The sequence below is a fragment of the Myotis myotis genome, unplaced genomic scaffold, assembly GCF_014108235.1.
Source record: "Myotis myotis isolate mMyoMyo1 unplaced genomic scaffold, mMyoMyo1.p scaffold_m19_p_18, whole genome shotgun sequence".
Lineage (NCBI taxonomy): Eukaryota > Metazoa > Chordata > Mammalia > Chiroptera > Vespertilionidae > Myotis > Myotis myotis.
In genome coordinates this window covers 27,189,534-27,208,577 of record NW_023416322.1, presented here as the reverse complement: position 1 = coordinate 27,208,577, position 19,044 = coordinate 27,189,534, and the positions used below count along the sequence as shown (strand labels likewise).

General features: G+C 58.7%; 1 protein-coding gene across 2 annotated transcripts; it reads left to right on the top strand.

The window, feature by feature from the left end:
• Positions 1-431: 431 nt before the first annotated feature.
• Positions 432-18,274, top strand: NTRK1 (neurotrophic receptor tyrosine kinase 1). Of its 2 annotated transcripts, XM_036344466.1 has the most exons (17): positions 432-684; positions 3,848-3,922; positions 4,219-4,290; positions 5,754-5,822; positions 6,466-6,605; positions 6,867-7,009; positions 9,712-9,844; positions 11,091-11,417; positions 11,909-11,926; positions 12,096-12,151; positions 12,419-12,521; positions 12,997-13,143; positions 13,484-13,614; positions 13,704-13,876; positions 15,894-16,134; positions 16,573-16,731; positions 17,964-18,274. In XM_036344466.1, exons 1-17 carry the CDS (start codon positions 473-475, stop codon positions 18,147-18,149), a joined length of 2,385 nt encoding a protein of 794 aa, XP_036200359.1. In that variant the 5' UTR covers positions 432-472; the 3' UTR covers positions 18,150-18,274. The 2 variants fall into 2 exon arrangements, with proteins under 2 accessions (XP_036200359.1, XP_036200361.1); XM_036344468.1 differs by lacking the exon at positions 11,909-11,926.
• Positions 18,275-19,044: the final 770 nt, after the last annotated feature.

Genomic DNA, 19,044 nt, shown 5'->3' with positions numbered 1-19,044 from the left:
ACTCCCACAGGCACGTGCGCCATGAGGAGGGACCTCTGAGACCCGGACTGGCTAGGATGACCTGGACGGCAACCTTTCCCGGGCTCAGTCCCCTTCCCTCCCCCCTAAATGCAGCTGCTTTAGGCTGGGAGAAATACCGTATCAACTTCCCAGTTCCCCACCCCAGCGGACACTTCTGAGGCGTTCCGCGATTGCCCCTCCGCGTCTCCCAGAGCCCCAGAGCGGGGGGATCTTGGGGAAGAAAGCTGGCGCGGCCCCCCCTCCAAAGGGGTGGAGACTGAGTTGGGGGCTTAGCAGAGGTGGGGGAGGGATGCGAGCCAGAGGGGGCGGAGCCGGGCGGGGGCCGCTGGCTCCGCCCTTTCCTGGCGACCGGGTCTTTAACACCGCCCAGCGCACGTGTCTGGGGAGCCCCAGCAGCCGCTGGAGGAGCGCACTGACGGCGGCCCGGCCGGGCGAGGCGGGCGCCGCCGGGATGCTGCGAGGCGGACGGCGCGGGCAGCTACGCGGGCACTGCCTGGCTATGGGCCCCGGTCGCCTGCTGGTCTGGCTGATGCTGGCATCTGCGGGCGCTGCGCCCTGCCCCGAGGTCTGCTGCCGCCACGGCCCTTCGGTGCTGCGCTGCACCCGGGCTGGGGCCCTGGAGAGCCTCCGCCACCTGCAGGACCCTGAGAAACTGACCGAGCTGTGAGTGTCGGGCGGGCGAGAGGGCGCGGGGACAAGCGAGCATAGCCGAGCCCCGAGGGTGCGGACTCGCTGCGATCAGGACGGCGGGCGCGGCTGGAGGCTGCGCCCTGGTCCTGCTCCTGCGCCGCCGCCGCTGCCGCCCTGTCGGGAACCACAGTCCCTGCCTGGACGTTACCTAGTGCTCAGGGAAGCTGGGGCGCTGGCTTCGGGGAGAACTAGGGGGACTCTCCGCGGACCGGGTCTGACAGAGCCCAGCCGTCTCCAAGCAGCTTTCTGGAGCTCAGGCGAACCCTTCCGTTTGGACACCCTTACCGCCTTATCCTCTTTCCCGGGGGAAACTACCCCTCACCCCTCCCTTGTCATGACCAGGCAGCCCCCACTCTTTCCCTCTGGAATTGGGAATTTAACTGGGAGGTGGTGAGGAGCCATAGCTTGGGTGGTTGGGCTTTCTTCTCCCCATGTCCCCACGATTCCTTGATTTGGATATAGGAAATGAGACACCTCCCCCCCCCTTTCCTGGCTTCTCTCTCCCCACACCCATCTCCCTGTCCACCCTTGTCTCTCTACTTGGGAGAGGAAGGCAGGGCCCAGCACTGGGAGGAATGTCCAGCCTTCTGCAGTAACCGGCTACAAAATACTCAGGTATCCTCGCCCAAGGCTCAGTGGTTGAGCATCAACCTATGAACCAGGAGGTCACGGTTGGACTCCAGGTCATGGTGGCACACACCTGGGTTGCGGGCTCAATCCCCAGTGTGGGGTGTGCCGGAGGCAGCCAATCCATGATTCTCTCTCATCATTGATGTTTCTATCTCTCTCTCCCTCTCTCTTCCTCTCTGAAATCAATAAAAATATGTTTTAAATACTCAAGTCCTTTTTAGCAGCTGGCGAAACCTAAGGGAGTGTTCTGTAATAACTGGTGTAGAGATACTCAAGCATCGCATGGTGGTGGCTGGAAAATACTTGAGTATTCTGTCTGGCTGGTGGGGCCAGCAAGACGAGGAGGAGAGAGGAGGACCTGCTAGAAAAGCCCCCTCCTGTGGGCTTGGGGCTTAGAGGGGGGGCCAGGAGCCTGGGTCTCATGCAGGGACGGACAGGCGAGAAGGTATCTGAGTCAGGGGCCATCTCTGGAAGTGACTTGAGCAGCCTGCGGTAATGGGCACTGAGTTCCTCGGGTATCTTGCCATTAACGGGAAGGTGCTCAGTCTCTCTAAAGGCCCTAGGGAGACCAGGGGAAAAAGAGATGGCCTTGTCTTGGTCTGGGCCTAGGTCTCGGCATAATGGGAGGGGACATGAGATCCAGTTGCCACCCCCCTGTCCATTCCATGCATCACCCTGGACCTTCAAGCCAGGCTCTGAAATATTTCCTATCAGAGCTCTCATTTCTCAATTTCCTCCCAAGCCCCAAGTGGGTCCAGCCTGGGCGTGAGGGGCGCGGACAGGCTGGGGCTGGGTGGGTAGGAGGAGACCTGCAGGCTGGTGAGCTGAGCTCTTTCTCTGGGTGGGGCGGCAGCCTGACCCCCTGCCTCCGCTTGCAGGGTCCCCTCCTCCTCCATCACTGGCAGAGCTAACGAGGAGATAATGGACTTGAATAGACAGATTGATTATGAATCCAAACGAATGAGGCAGCTTTGAGCACGCTGCCTGACAGCTTGCACATGCCCGGCCACTGCATTCTCACCCCCTCCCGGGTCCATACAGCTCCACACGCTCTGGGCAGGGACCCACTCTCCCTCAGAGTCACTGGAGTTTATTCCCGAGGCCCCGGGGGACTGTCTGGTGGGACCAAGGTTGGGAAGGGGAGAGGAAGAGAGGGTCACTCAGGCTTCTCCTGGTCCCACAACTTAGGGGAAGTCAGAGGGGAGTGGGGGGGGTTCTGAGACAGACAGTGAGTCAGGGGCCCCTGGCGTGTGTGTGGGTGGGGGGTTCACTGACGTGCCCCTGCAGGGCAGCCGAGTTCTCAGGAACTCCCTGGCATGTCAGATCCAGAGGCTGGGCAGTGCCCAGGGCATCAACAGTCCCCCACCCCTGCATGCCTGCTCTTCCTTCTTCCTCCTTTCTTTCCCATATCCCTACCGAGCTTTCTCTGGCTCTCTGTCCTCTCTCTCTCTCTCTCTCTCTCTCTCTCTCTCTCTCTCTCTCTCTCCTAGTCTCTTCCTATCAGTTTCTCTTTCTCAGTGCCTTTCTTTTCTCTTTCTCTGTTTGCTTTTCTGCCACCCCCCACACTGGCCCTTCCCGTGGCTCTCTCACTCAGCCCCCCACGCCTCTTCACCACGGACTCTGACCCATCCTCTCACTGCCCCGCTCCTCCTTCCTAGGTCCCTCCTGGGGCGGGGAGGGGTTCAAGATGTCTCTGGCTGACAGCCTCTGTGCCTCTGCTCGCTGTGCTGAAAGGTGGCAGGGGGGAGTAGGGATTTGTGTTGAGCGTGGCTTTAAGGGGGAGGGTGGTGTGTGTGTGTGTGTGTGTGTGCGCGCGCGCGGAGGGATGGGTGAGCAGGTGTGTTTGGGCACACATATTTGCATGACCATGAGGCATCCTCTGTGCTAGGTGGGCAGTGGCCGCTAAGAGCCTAGGCCGCTATGGAAGCAAGTGCTTCAGCAGGACCCCATTGTTGGCATGAGCAGGACAGGCCTGTGTAAAAGAGCAGAATGCCAAGCCAAGAATGGACTTGTGTGTGTTTATGAATGTGAGTGTGCACATACAGTCTCACACATGTGTACGTGTGCCTGAGAGAGCTCTATGTATATGTGTGTCCATGTGTGAGGGTGTGAGCATACCCAGGCGCACATCTGTGGCTTCAGGCATGCATGTGTGTGACTGTGTGTAAGGAGGTACATTTCTGTGCATATATTTATGCCTCTGTGTGTGTGTCCATGTCTGAGCGTGCGCATGTCCATGAGAAATGAGAGCGTGCATGTGTGATGGTGTGAGGATGCATGCATACATGTTCACGTGTGACTTGTGTGAGGAGGTGTGTACCTGTGCATGTGTGTATGCAGATGTGGGTGCGTGCCTGTGCCTGTGTGTGTGTAAATGAGTCTGTGCACAGTATGAGCGTTCATGCATGCACACAGGTGTGTGTGATTGTGAGAGAGGCGGGTAGGTGGGTATGGGGACTTGAGGGTGGGTCTGGCCTCCCGTGACTCCCCTCCCCTCTCCCCACAGCTACATCGAGAATGGGCAGCATCTGCAGCGTCTGGAGCGCAATCACCTGAGGGGCCTGGGGGAGCTGAGAAACCTGTGAGGAGCGGGGACTGTGGGTGAAGGGCTCAGTGCCGAGCCCGTTGGACCAGAGGGTCGGGTGGGCTCAAAGGTTCCAGGGGCCTGGGAGGACCTGAGAGGCTGAGGCCTGAGGGCTGGAGGAGGTCAGAAAGCACAGGGGTCCCGGGCAGCTGAGGAAGCTGTGAGAGATGAGGGGTGGGGGTTGGATGGGGAAGGGTCCAGGCTCAGCACGGGGACTGGGGGCTGGCCTGGGCAGAGCTGCCAGGACCCGGGGGGCAGAGGCCCTGGAGCTGACCCTGCTGCACCCTTCCCAGCACCATCGTGAAGAGTGGCCTCCGGAGCGTGGCGCCAGATGCCTTCCACTTCACCCCTCGGCTCAGTCGCCTGTGAGTGGTCCGGGCTGGGCAGGGAGGGTGGGAGGCCACCCAGACGTGGGCAGCTGATGGGCTAGGCCCTCCCAGGGGCCTGTAGTGAGGAAGGCTCCAGCCTGGGGCTCAGCTCCCACCCTGCGGCTAGAGGCCCTTCTCGCTGTCTCACTTCCATGCTTCATGCTACAGGAACATTCTCCTAGGTTCCCGTCCCGTTTTTGTCTTCCCAGAGTTCAGATACGCGTGAACTGGGGAGCAAGGGGCAGGAGCAGGACCCTGGGGTCTGGCTGGGATCCATCTCCCCTGGGAGCTGGGGTATCAGACCTGCCACTCGTCACCCTCCCCATGCCTGGGAGTCCCGGCTCAGGACGGGGCGGGGAAGGGCGGGCAGGAGAGACTGCTGAAGGAGAGGCCCTTGGTGTCCCTGACTGCCCCTCCCTGAGGGCAAGAGTCCAGCAACTTCCCCCCATCACAGGCAGATGGAGAGAGGGAAGGGTGGTGGGACCTGTCATCCACATGGCTGTGCTGGGTTCCCTAAACTCTCTGTTGTGTCCAGTGATTGAACAACAATAACCACAAATGCCGCATCAGATGCCACATCACTGACTCTGAACTGGGGGTTCCGCTAACAATGTGCACCTCACCCTCCGTATGCTAGTGAGTCTGCACTCAGCCTGGAGAGAGAGTCATCCCCACTTTAAGAACGAGGGTTCTGAGACTCAGCGAGGCTACTTTCTGGGCTGAGGTCACTCAGCTGTGAGTGGCCGGACAGAACCACACTCAGCACTGTGGTCCTGGAGGGGGTAGGCTTTCCGATCCCTCTGCAGGACAGCTAAGCAAGGAGAGGGCCAGGGCAGGCCACTCCGAGGCAGAAGGCCCCAGGAGGGGCAGGGACATTCTCATAGGTGCTGGTTGGTGCCGGGAGCTCCTAAACCAGCTTCCTGTGTGGCCTGGAGCTGCCCTCCCCCCCCCCCCCCCCCAGCTCACCTCTCCATCTCTCCAATAAGGGAATGGGGGCTTGGGGGCCCTTTCAGCTGCTTTCTTAAGTGTCCAAGGAGGAATGGGGAGGGGACCTGAGGAAGCACTCTGAACCCCTTGTCATCCGGTAGGGGGCAAGAGAGTGTGGGAGCCCAGTCCCCCCCACCCCCCTCCGTCCTGGGCTCTGTGGGGAGGAGAGCACAGATGGAGCCCCCTCCCCCAGCTGGGGCCTCAGCACTTTGCCAGCTGGGGCCAAGGGTGGGGAGGAAGGAGCAGCTGTTCTCTGGACCCCCTCCCTGGAGTCTGGGGAGGGGGTTAAGTGGGGTGAGCTCTTGTTCCAGGAAGAAGAAGGGCACTCGAAGAGCCTAACCTGTCCCCCCACCCCCAAGGCCTCCCTGCTGGGCTGGGTTCCTGGGCTCCTCCCCTCCCTCAAGCTGGGTCAGGCTGGGTCCGAAGGAGGTCGCTGCTCACCGGGGTCTGTCTCGCTGTCTCACCTCCCACAGGAACCTCTCCTTCAATGCTCTGGAGTCTCTCTCCTGGAAAACCGTCCAGGGCCTCTCCTTACAGGAACTGTGAGTGTGGGTGCTCCAGGGGCAAGAGCAGCGTGTGTGTGTGTGTGTGTGTGTGTGTGTGTGTGTGTGATACTGTGTCACTGTGTCTGTGTGGAGCTGGCAGGGCGGAGTGGCTCTGGGGACTCCCTGTTTATCTGTGAGCTGAGACGGGGGACTCTGTGCATGCCTGTGAACCTCCCATAAAAACAGAGGCTGCAGGCCTACCCCTTGAGGGGCTTATTGCCTTGGGGGGCAGATGGGGTGTGGGGTGGGGTGCTGGCCTGGACAACCAATTCTGTGTGTGCTCAGGAGGCTGGGGGCTGCAGCTGCCTGTGCAGTGGGGTGGGTGGGACACCTAAGGCCTCTGGGCCTCCCCGGGAGGCAATGTCCGTCCCTCCTTGTCACCTGGCCCCTCCCCCGGGGGAGCCGGGGTAAGGGAGTGCCATGGGCCATAGGCACCTGTCTGACCTTCTGCGTTCTGTTTCTTCCCATGTCTTGTTACTGGTTGGTGAGAGGGACTTCCATGTCCACACTCCTTTTCCTCGAGACATTCCACGCTGCTAACTGCACTCCCTCTTACTGTGGGCTTCATTCAGTGTGGCTCTCAGGCCCACCCCTCCCCTCTACTCCCCTGACTCTCTTGGTATCCCCCCCTACCCCCCAGAGTCCTGTCTGGGAACCCTCTGCTCTGCTCCTGTGCCCTGCACTGGCTGCAGCGCTGGGAGGAGGAGGGACTGGGCGGCGTCCAGAAGCTCCAGTGTCTCGGGCAGGAGTCCTTTGCCCACATGTCCAACACCAGCTGTGGTAGGTGCTGGAGGTGGTCCAGGGGCTGGGAAAGAGAGTTACATGCTTGGGAAGAGGGCACAGAGCAGAGCTGGTGGGGCGGGCAGCACTGAAGGACGCCTGGGGAACGGGCATTGGCAAGAGCTGGGGAAACGGGAGGGTGGGGAGCATTGCAGTGGCGGGCTCAGGGTCCCTGAGGAGGTTGGGGAAAGGAGCACGGCTTTGGGTGGGTTCTGAGGCCACTGCCTTCTCTAACACCCCTTGGGCATCCTGGGTGACCAGGCGTGCCCATGCTGAAGGTCCAGATGCCCAATGCCTCCGTGGACGTGGGGGACGACGTGTTGCTGCAGTGCCAGGTGAAGGGGCAGGGCGTGAAGGACACCGGCTGGATTGTCTCAGAGTTGGAGGAGTCGGCCACGGTGATGGTGAGCAGCCCTTCACCATCGCTGCCCCTTCCCCTCTCCCCGGAATCCTGGGCAGAACACAGGGGACAAAGACAGGAAAAGAGACCACGAATAAGAAGCACATAGAGGGCAACAGAGGGACAGAGCTGGTTTAGGTCCTCGGGGCTCAGGCTCGTGCTGTGGGGCAGCCCCAGGTCCACACGTGGCCTCAGGAAGGGCACTGGCCCCGTGGGGACCCCAGGCTCTGCTGGAGCCCCGTCTCTGGGAACATGGTTCTGGCTGCAAGACAGAGGGTTGCAGAGCCCTCACATTTGGAGCTGCAGACCATCCCTCCCACCCACCCCTTTTCTAGATAAGGAAACTGAGGACCGTGGAGAGGGCGCAGTGTCTGTGGTCCCGTCCCATAGCCAGGCTGGTTCTCGGGGGACTTCCGGTCTCTTTCTGGAGATTCTGGAAGCAGGCTGTCTTGGGTGTGTGATAAGCATATAGTAAAGGAGGCTTAGGTCTGGTTCCAGCTCGCTCACTCATTCATTCTTGGAGCGAGTTTCGGAAACATCTCTTAGTCTGCCTGCACTCGGTTTTCTTATCTGTAAACTGAAGAGGTGGACATGATGGCCTTCTGATGTCCTGCCTGCCCCTGGCCACTCTCTGGCCTTTATCTCTGTCATTCAGATGTGTCTTTGGGCACCTTCCCAGGCTCGCCCTGTGTCCTCAGGCTGGCGACGGGCAGTCAAGAGCAGCCACAGCTGACTCGGGAGGCCTTGTGGACAAGGTCAGGAGGGGCCAACCGTGGGTGGGCTGTGCCCACCCCAAAAGCTGTCCCCACCTGGGTAGACACACAGGGTCCAGCCCCTGGGAAGAGATGGGCCAGTGGGACCCAGGCGGGGGTGTTCAGCTGAGAGGCCCTCACTTGGGGAGGGGCGTCGACTCCAGGATTGCCGGAGGCCCCTGGAGCAGGGCTGCAGGAAGAAGTGCTGGAGCCCCGAGCAGGGGGAGCCAGACATGGTGGAGGGGCCACTAGCCTCTGGTTCTTCCGCCCAGAGGTCAAAGCCACTGGAGTAATGGAAAGGGACAAGGCGGAGGCGAGAGGTGGGCCTTGACTGTCTGTGGAGATCAGCGATGCTTTGACGAACTCCAGCGTTTTGTTTTTCTCTTTGGGAGGTTTACATGTTTGCTATCAGTTATGTGTGTTTTTTAAAATATATTTTATTGATTTTTTTACAGAGAGGAAGGGAGAGGGATAGAGAGTTAGAAACATCGATGAGAGAGAAACATCCATCAGCTGCCTCCTGCACACCTCCTACTGGGGATGTGCCCGCAACCCAGGTACATGCCCTTGACCGGAATCGAACCTGGGACCCTTCAGTCTGCAGGCTGATGCTCTATCCACTGAGCCAAACCGGTTAGGGCGCTATCAGTTATGTTTTCCAGAAAGTTCCTATAGAAAAGTCACCCCCTAACTGGGTTAAATGGAGGGGAGGGAGGATGGTCACCTTGAGGGGAATGAAGGATGCAGAGGGAAGAGTTAGTAGGATACCACACTCCAGGGTGATTTGGAGATGGGACGGCAAGGAGGACCTTAGGGCAGGGCTTGTCCTCACAGAGCCTGGGCCTCGGAGCTTGCACAAGAGGCTGGGCAGCACTTCCAGCACCTTTGAACTCCCATAGTCCCGCGGAAGCCCAGGGGAACCTCACCTCCTCTAGCTTTAGTCGAGGGATTCCACATTTAGAAGTTTCCAGATCAGTGAGATTTGTCCACTACTTCACTTCTTTCCCTCGTTTTTATGAAAACGGCTAAGCTGTCAAAAGATCATTTTGTCTACCTCGTCGTCTTACAAAAACAAGGAAACCATGGCTCAGCAAGATAAGAGCACATAACTTCCACATGGCCACGGTTTCTTAGGAAGAGAACCGGAACCCGACTCAACCTTTTTATTTATTTATTTTATTTTTTAAAAATACACTTTAATCGATTTCAGAGAGGACGGGAGAGGGGGGATAGAGATAGAAACATCCATGATGGGAGAGAATCGTGGGGATCGAGCCTGTGACCTGGGCATGTGCCCTGACCAGAAATCAAACCCTGACCTCCTGGTTCATAGGTCGATGCTCAGCTCCTGAGCCAGGCCGCGGGTTGGGCTGAGTCAGCCTTCTGATGATGATGCAGAATGAGGTCACGTTGCCTCTCTAACTTCACTCTGTGTCTGCATCTGCCCGAGGAGGTCATGCTGCTGCTGTTGCTTCTAACTGGCGCCCTGTGCCCAGTGCCAGGCCTTGCTTCCGGCCTGCCCTGCGCTGAGACTAAGCGTGTTAGAACTGGCGTGGGGAAGGGGGGTGAGTAGGTGGCGAGGTCCCCGTTTGTTCTCCAGTGAGAGGTGTGTATTTGATCCTTGGGATCCCTGACATCTGTTTAGCTGTTCAGAAGGGCGATTTGGGTTCGGGGCATTTTGTGTCTACTCTCAGGTCATTGGTTATGTTCTACATTTTCCAGATCATTTTAAAATAAATAATCCAGGAGAGAGTCTGATCAAGCTCTAACGGAGGAGGCCCGTTCTCTGCAAGATTCCCTCCCATCCCGCTCTCCTCCCCCTCCCTACCAGGCCCCTCTCTTTCCCATCTGGAGCCGGAGGGGGTCCCTGAAGACATCCGCTCCTCGAGCCCCCAACCTCTAGCCAGAAGCCAGCGGATGCTCTTCTTGATTCCCCCTCTTTTTCCTGACGCAGCAATCTGGGAATCTGACATCTCTGAGGCTGACCCTGGCCAACGTTACCAGCGACCTCAATAGAAAGAATGTGACATGCTGGGCGGAGAACGAGGTGGGCCGGGCTGAAGTCTCTGTCCAGGTCAACGTCTCCTGTGAGTCCCAGTGACTGCCCTGTGCCCGCCCTCATCTCCTTCCCTGAAAAGAAGATGTGAGGGTGGGAGGGGCTGGAGGAAAGGGGTGGGGAGTGTGTCTCCACAGCTGCTCCTTCCCAGCTGTTCCCAGATTCCCATGAAAACCTGATCCTTTGGGGGGAAAGCCTGGGGGCTCATCAAGGCCAGAGGGATGGAGATGGATTTCTCCCTGGCCCTCTGCCCAAGTCTTACTACCTGAGGTCATCAGCTGTTCTCCCAGCTCCACTGTAGTTCTTCGTGCCTGACCCTCTGTAGGACGCTAATTCTACGAACTAGTTTTAAGAGAAGCAATTGCCCTTCCCAGTTCCTCTCTAGGCTCACTGCCTAATTTCTCTAGGCCTGCCAATAAATTATTTTAAATCTTCTACATTATGTAACTTTTCTTTTAATATGAAATGTAGCAGACATAGATTCCCGCATAAAACCTATACCCTTGAAGCAATAATTATTCTTACCAGCACCTCGGGGACCCTCCCTTCCTCTCCCCAATCAGAATCCCATCCTTCCCCTCCACCCCATCCTGACTTTTGTGATAATCATTTCCTTGCTTTTGAAAGGAATTTTATGCAAGTATGCGTCCCTATCAATATGGTGTAGTTTTTGCCTGTTCTTGCACGTTCTATAAATGGAATCATACCTCAAGTATTATTTTGTGTCTAGTTCCTTTTGCTCACATTATACTTGTAAGATTCGTCCATGTTAATGGGAGTAGTTTTTCACTTAGTTCATTGCTGAATAATATTTCATTGCATGAGTGCTGGCTGGAATTCCAATATAAACTATATATGCATATAGATCTATAGCTATAGATATTTTCCTATTATTTGAGGTGCTTTTTGCCTCTTTCAGGCTGGGTTATTTCAAAACCATGTCTTCTTTCCAAATATTTTAAAACTTCTGTTTATTTTTTGCTTGTTTGATGCTTATCTGGGGCTATCTTCTTAACCTTGATGACACTTATCCAAAAGACTCCATGTTTAATTTCCATCAGCTGGTACCCTTCATCTCTAGGGCTATTGCTTACTTACTTTAGGCCCACCACTTTTCTCTAAGCCTCCGAATGTCATACACTTGCTGCCTGATTTATTTAAGATTTACTGCCAACTCCCTCCCACCCCCACTAGTCCCTGCACGTGTCAGGTCCTGCTGGGTCCCCTCCAGCTGCCCCCCCCCCCCCCTTCTCACCGTCACTGTCTCTGGCCCACAGTCCCGGCCAGCGTGCAGCTGCATGAGGCAGTGGCGTTTCATCAATGGTGCATCCCCTTCTCGGTGGATGGGCAGCCGGCACCCTCTCTTCGCTGGCTCTTCAATGGCTCCGTGCTCAACGAGACCAGCTTCATCTTCACCGAGTTCCTGGAGCCGGCAGCCAATGAGACTGTGCGACATGGGTGCCTGCGCCTCAACCAACCCACTCACATCAACAATGGCAACTACACGCTGCTGGCCACCAACCCCTTAGGCCAGGCCTCCGCCTCCGTCATGGCCGCCTTCATGGACAACCCTTTCGAGTTCAACCCCGAGGACCCCATCCCTGGTGCGAGGGCCACCCTGAACCCTGCCCCCCCTCCCTGGGCTCCACCCGGGTCCATAGCCTGGTGTCCGGGGAGGCCTGGCCCACTTTCTGCTGTGATCCTGACCCTAGAAGTGGGAGAGCCTAGTCCTGGACAGAAAAGAGTGGAGTTCTGTTCTCCAGCTTTGTACTGGCCTCCTTGCCCCTGCCTCCTCCGTGCCCCAGGAATCCTGAATCCCTGAGCTGTGCCATTCTCTTGGGCTGGCTGGAGAGAGCCATACACCAGGGCATCCACAGCCCAGCTGGAAAAGGGCCATGTGCGTCTTCTTGCTTGAGGTCCAGCACCCCACCACCCCATCCCACCCACAGCCCATGAAGGCCTGGGGCCTGGTCCCCCTGTAAGCCACTCCCCAGGTGTCCATCACATCAAAGCCAGGACCTGAGTCCCAAGGGGGAAGGGGACTCACTGCGCTCCTTCCCCTTCTGACTGCTTTCTCTCCTCCCTCCCGCTGCAGTCTCCTTCTCGCCAGTGGGTGAGTACCCCCGGGTGGAGGCAGGTTCTGTCTGGTCCTTGGAGCCAAGCCTGGGGCAGAGGGAACAGTTAAGCTGGTCCCCAAGGGGTCAGCCAGGGCCAGGGTGGGGAGTTGCTGGAGGAGCCACAGCACATGCCCAGGCCCACCTTCCTGCTCTGTGTCCCCACAGACACGAACAGCACGTCGGGAGACCCAGTGGAGAAGAAGGATGAGACGCCGTTTGGGGTGAGCATGGGAAGTGGAAGCTTGTCCACAGGATTGGGAGGCTGGGCTAGGGGCTCATCTGCATGTCAGTTCATATCAGAGAACAGGGAGCATTAGAGTCTGGCCTGCACTCGGTCAGCCACCCTCACAGCCACAACCTGTGCCCCAGGGGAGGCGGAGGCGGGGCTGGGAGCCTGCTCTGGGCTCCTATGCAGGATGGAGACAGTTTGCTGTGGGGGAGCTCTTAGGGATGGAGAGCAGCCCCGGGTCTAACCTCCTCACCCCCAGGTCTCAGTGGCTGTGGGCCTGGCCGTCTTTGCCTGCCTCTTCCTTTCCACGCTGTTCCTTGTGCTCAATAAATGTGGACGGAGGAACAAGTTTGGGATCAACCGTGAGTGGCGGGGCTGTAGCAGGGCTGTCCGCCAGCTTGTCCTGCTGGCTTTGTTTCCCACCTGCTCTTCCTGACTCTGTCTTCTGTGGGCTGGGGTGGGGGCAGCGGACACATGGAGTTTAGGGACTGTGTGTTTGGGGGTGTGAGGGCCTGGCTGTGGGGCTGTGCATGTGAGTGCGTGTCGGGCTGGTGCTGGGTAGTTTCAGAAGTAGCAGATGCTAATTGGTGGCTGGACTGTAGTCAAACACTAAGTGGGTCTGGGAGGTCTGAGCTGGGGGGAGGGGCAGTGGGAGAGTTCTTTGGGGGCCCATGGGGCCTGGGGTTGGACAGGAGCCAGGCACAGAGAGGCCATCGGGCCTTCCCTTCTCCCTGCTGGCTGCCTGGCTCCCTAGCTCCTCTGTTCCTCCCCCTGCAGATTACAAGGCGGGTGGGGTCACCGGCCACCCTGCCACCTGTGGCTGTGTCTCCTTCCCAGGCCCTGCTGTGCTGGCTCCAGAGGACGGACTGGCCATGTCCCTGCATTTCATGACATTGGGTGGCAGCTCCTTGTCCCCCACTGAGGGCAAAGGCTCCGGGCTCCAAGGCCACATTATCGAGAACCCACAATACTTCAGTGATGCCTGTGAGGGACTATGCTGGGTCAAGGGTGGGGGCAAGTTTACCTGAGTGCACGTGTATAGAAGCCCCTGCGTCCTCACCTTTGCCTACCCCAGGCCTGAACAAGCCTTCCCTTCCACCACCACCCTTGTCTACACCATCACCACCCCTGCCTATACCATCACCACCCCTGTCTCACCACGGCACGGGGCTTGGTGAAGGGGTGAGGGCTCAGTTTCAGTCCCCATCTGCCCCTTGGTTGGTGCCTTGTGCAGCGCACAGCCCTGCTAGACAGTCCTGTCCTGGCCCCGACCCCACCCTTCCCAAGATGGGGCTCCTGTCTGATCCCGTGAGCCACTCCCCAGGTGTCCGTCACATCAAGCGCTGCGACATCGTACTCAAGTGGGAGCTGGGCGAGGGCGCCTTTGGGAAGGTCTTCCTTGCGGAGTGCCACAGCCTGCTGCCGGAGCAGGACAAGATGCTGGTGGCCGTGAAGGTAAGGCCTGGGCCACTGTCCCAGGACGGGGGGCTCAGGCTGGGGGTGGGCTCTTCCCTGCTCAGTCCGGTCCCTGCCCCCACCCTCAGGTGCTGAAGGAGGTGTCCGAGAGCGCGCGGCAGGACTTCCAGCGCGAGGCCGAGCTGCTCACCATGCTGCAGCACCAGCACATCGTGCGCTTCTTTGGCGTCTGCACCGAGGGCCGCCCGCTGCTCATGGTCTTCGAGTACATGCGGCACGGGGACCTCAACCGCTTCCTCCGGTACGAGCACCCGGCCCGGCCCGGCGCTGGCCCCTGGCCCCTGGCCCTGAGCCCTGGCGTCCCTTCCCTGCAAGGACAACCTTGCTTGCCTGTTGACCTGAGGGGGGACACTAAGAAGAAGCAGGAAGACATGACTCCTGACCTTAAGGAGGCAGATGTGTGAATATGGGGACGGTCCATGCAAAGGAGAGGGTAGCCAGGGGGGCGGCCCTGGCAGAAGTCATGCGCTAAAACTTCGGGGGGTGAGCTTTGCAGAGAGTGTGCATTTGTGTGTGGCCCACAGCGGCCACACCTGTAAGAGGTGGCAGCTGAGATAACTGCTACGACAGCAGCAACACTCATCAGGCACTATGTCCTGTACTTTACAATCCATTCCTAATAAGGCTGGACGTGCTTGTACATATATATCTGTGTAATAATATAAATATATATTTATTTTTCATAGTCTCCAAGCATATATGGCCATTTATACTTGAAGAAAGTTATCAGAAATTCATTTCTTTGGCTTTGGCCAGAACAACTCTGATTATGGGTACTAATTTGTGCTGATCATTTGAATAACTTCAAGAATTGTGCCCATCTCACAGATGAGGCTTAGAGAGGTTCAAGGGCACCTAGGTAGAAAATGGCCCAGGAGAGAGATGACCCCAGGCAGAGCCCTGCTTTTAACCCCTGACTGTGATGGTCACATGTTCTGATGAAATAAATGGTCACCTGTTCTGATGAGATGATGGGAGCGGGCAGTGGGAGGCAGGGAGAGGCCAGGGTTTGGAATCAGCTGTGACTCATTAGCTGAGCCTTCGTTGTCAAGTAGCTTTCTTCTCTGACCAGGCTCCCCACCCCGGGGACTGTCATTCTGGAGGAGAAAGCTCAGTGTGATTGTTAGGTGACGGTCGTGCTTTGGTCCCCACACAGTCCCTTGGGAGGGAGTGATGGGTCATCTATGCAATCGGGCGGCAGAAGTCGGCTGGGAGAGACCCGGAGTCTGAGCTTCCCTTGTGGGTGGGGAGGAGCCGCTGAGGGTGTGGGGCCGGAGGGAGGCGTCGCCAGACCTGAGGTTGAGTGTGGAGAGGGACTAGCTCAGAGGAAGAGGCGAGAGGAGCCGGAGAGGAGCCCTGGCCTTTGCTCACAAGACACTGTGTGGGCTCAGTGCTGGGTTCCAGGGATGCAGGACACCGTCTGGGGCCCAGGCTGTGGGAGAAGCAGCCCTCCACGTTGGGTGGAGCACAGGGGGAACCAAAGGAAGGCATCAGGGAAGCTCCTAACGAGTCTGGAAGACTTCCCCTAGGAGGGGCCATTTGCTCCTTCTTGCCTCTGGGCCTTGGTACTTACAGTTGCCTCTGCCTGGCACACCGGACTGCCCTCCCAGCCACTCCATCCCTGACCCATGGCTAACCCACCTCTGCTCCTCAGGGCTGGAGTCTCAGTTTAGATGACTCTACCTCCAGGAAGCCTTCCTTGACTCCCTCCATTCCTACCCTGCGTGCTGATCAGGTGCCCCTCACATTCCATCCTACTCTCTATTGTAGCTCAGGTGCATTTAACAAATACCTGGAATAAATGAAGAAATTAATGGATAAGGAGAAAGCTGGCCAGTAGGAAAGGGTAGTATTGTCAAAGCCATCAGCTCAGGCAAAGGTTCAGAAGAAGGAATATTGGGGAATAGAATGAGTGGCCAGGGACTGCCCTGGAGGGGTGCCCGTGGGGAGGAGGAGGGCATCCTGGAAACCTTTGGAAGGAAGAAGACCCCACAGGCATGGCTGGATATTGAGGGCAAAGGTGAGAGGGACAGGAATCCTGGAGGGCTCCCAGGCGCAGAGCTGGGCGGAGATGTCAGCACCATTGGGCACACCTGCGCTCCCCTGTCCCTCAGACAGCTGCCTCTCCTGTTCACCCTCCTTTCCCAGCCCCGAGTCCCCTCCCCACTCCAGCCCAGCTCCCCAGACTCCCCTCCCTCGGGCTTTGGTCCCCGGGGGATTCTCTCCTCCCAGCCCACGCCTCCCTCACTCTTTTGCAGGTCCCACGGGCCTGATGCCAAGCTGCTGGCTGGCGGGGAGGACGTGGCTCCGGGCCCCCTGGGCCTGGGGCAGCTGCTGGCTGTGGCCAGCCAGGTCGCTGCGGGGATGGTGTACCTGGCGGGGCTGCACTTCGTGCACCGGGACCTGGCCACGCGCAACTGCTTGGTGGGTCAGGGTCTGGTGGTTAAGATCGGCGATTTCGGCATGAGCAGGGACATCTACAGCACCGACTACTACCGCGTAAGGCTCTTCGGTCCCAGGCCCGCCCCGGCACCGAACCATAGACTCCTGGGTGCTCAGTCCCCGCCCAGCGCCCGCCCCTCCAGGCCCGCCCTCCTCTTCCTCGGCCGGGGCGCTGCGGTCTGAGGCTCTCGGGCTGAAACCCCGCTCTTAGCCTCTGAGCTCGGGGGTGGGAGGGTTGGGGGGGGGGGGGAGGTAGTTCACAGGCCCTCCTCTCCTGCCCCGGGTGGGCTGGCTGCACTACCCAGTGCGGGAGGCGTAAAGCAGGTGGAGTCATTGGTGGTAGGACGAAAAGGCATCACCTGTTTTTCCCTCTGGCCCCGGGCGGGAGAGCCGCTGCCTTGCATTTTTAATGACCGGCCTGGGGGCGGGTGTAGCCGGGAGAGGCTGCGCGGGGCCGCCGGGTGGAGGTGACGCCCCGCCCCGTGCCCGCCGCAGGTGGGGGGCCGCACCATGCTGCCCATCCGCTGGATGCCGCCCGAGAGCATCCTCTACCGCAAGTTCACCACCGAGAGCGACGTGTGGAGCTTCGGCGTGCTGCTCTGGGAGATCTTCACCTACGGCAAGCAGCCCTGGTACCAGCTCTCCAACAACGAGGTCAGCCCCTCCTGGGGGGCCCCCGCCGGCCCCGGGGTCTCTGTTAGAACTCCGGCCCCTTCTGGCCCTCTTCCCACGGCCAGCTCCCGCCCACACTGTGCTCCCTCCGCCCGACCCCGTTCTTTCTTGCATTCTTCCGCCTCCTGCTCTTGCCTCCACTTACTGGCTCCTGGGGAGCCTGAGCGCACTTTATAAATGGCCCTCAGGCCCCTGCCTTTTACAGACCTGCTAGGCATCATCAGTGGGAGGGAGAGGCACGGGAAGAGCGCAGCACACGAGGGCCTGGCACTGACTGCAGCAGGAAGGCTGCAGGTCAGACTGTAGGGAGGACCGTCCTGCCTCCTCTCCCTCAGGGCTGGACACAGCAGGCAGGCCCCAGGTGTTCTGTCTTCCAGAGCCGCTCCCCCGCCCCCTCCTTGGCTCACAGCTGTCAGTTTCCATTTCTTCTCCTAATGCAGTCTGTTCCCTGGAGGCTGGTGGGGTGGGGGAGAGGGTTATAGATTTTAATTTTCTCAAGCACTGAGAGAAGGAATGGAATTAGTGCCGCCTATAACCCAAGTCCTCTAATGGGGTGGGAGGCAAGGAGGGGAGGGGAGAGGCTCCAGGCCCCTTCAACCTGCTCTCTGCCACCGCCTCTTCTTCGTTAGATCCCTTAGCAGCTCTAGCAGTCCTTCCTGGAGTCTAACTCTGATCTTTCCTGCTGCAGTTCCTTTTCCGAGGAGCTAGGGCCCCACAGAGTGATACCCACAGAATAGAGAAGGACGAGGGGTTGCCTTCTACCTTCAAACGCAAGCAGCCATTTTTCAAGGCCTAAACCCGCAATCCTGCTCTGATTTCCTTTTGCCTCTGGAGCCCAGAGGTGGGGGGCCCTGCCTTCCTCCCTCCAGCCCTCAACCCTGGGCTGATGGTGTTGGCAAATGCCCAGGCCCCTCCCCTTCCTCGGCCCACCTGGCAAGTCTTCTGAGCATAGGATTCTGGCCCTTTGGGGGGCAATCCTCCCCCAGCCCCACCTTCCCAGAGCCTGTCTAGCCTTAATCCTTCCCACTGCTGTGCCAGAGTGGGAAGGAATCTTGGGGTTCGCTGCATCCTTTTAGATTATTTGTAGCCAAGAGGCCCAGACATGTTGTGGGGCCTGCCTTGAAGCCTCAGGGAGGCGGGGTAGTCCTGGGGCTGGCCTCCCTCTCCGACCCCAGCCCAGTGTGCCCTCTTCTCTCTCCTTCCGGTGGCCCCAGGCGATTGAGTGCATCACTCAGGGACGGGAGCTGGAGCGGCCACGGGCCTGCCCACCGGAGGTCTATGCCATCATGCAGGGCTGCTGGCAGCGGGAGCCCCAGCAACGCCACAGCATCAAAGATGTGCACGCCAGGCTGCAAGCCCTGGTCCAGGCGCCTCCCGTCTACCTGGACGTCCTGGGCTAGAGGGCTGGCCAGGGTCTGGGGCTGAGTAGCCAGAATACTGGCACCCGCCCTCAGCAACCCGATTCCCAGCAGCCCCAGGGTGATCTCAACGCATCTAACTCTCCCTCAGCATGCGGGAGGGGCCAGGTGGGGTCTGGGAGGGTGGGATGTGCCCCCTTCTCTAGGTAGACTTCTGTCACAGCAATTATATTTATTATCCCTTGGTTGTGTCTCTTGCCAGTTCTTGGACGTCATTCCGGGAGTGGGGTACGGACTCAGATAGGGGGCGACTCTCTGGGATCCCCCCCGTTGGTTCCCCTCAGCACCGACCCCTACTCCAAGGAGCTGTTCCCTCCACCTGTGGCTGTGGTTTGCCTCCCAGTCCTGGTCACCTTGTGTACCTGGTGGTGAGGAGGACTCAGGTGAAGCTTGTCAGGCCTTCAGACCCTAATTGCCTGTCTCCGTAGTTCACGTTCAGGGGGCGGGCGCTACAGTGGGAGGGGTGGAAGTTAGCTGTCGTGGTGGACAGGATGGAAACATTGGTGGGGTGAGTCTTCCTTGCTCAGAACAGAGCAAGCACACAGTAGACTCAACGGATGAGAGAGGAAGAGAGAATGTGTGTGTGTGTGTGTGTGTGTGTACACATATGGCAGGGACAGGGAAGGAGCAGGATGAAGGAATGATGAGGGAGGCAGAACCCCTTGTCGCTTCCCCTCCTTCATTCTTCTTGGCAATAAAAGCTTTAAGATCAGCATCTGGGCCCTAGCCGGCTGCTCAGTGGTTAGAGCATTGGCCCCAGGACAGAAGGGTCTCAGGTTCCATTCCGGTCAAGTGCATGTGACTCAGTTGCGGGCTCGATCCAATCCATGTGTCTCTCTCACATTGATGTTTCTCTCTCTGTCTCTCCCCCTCCCTT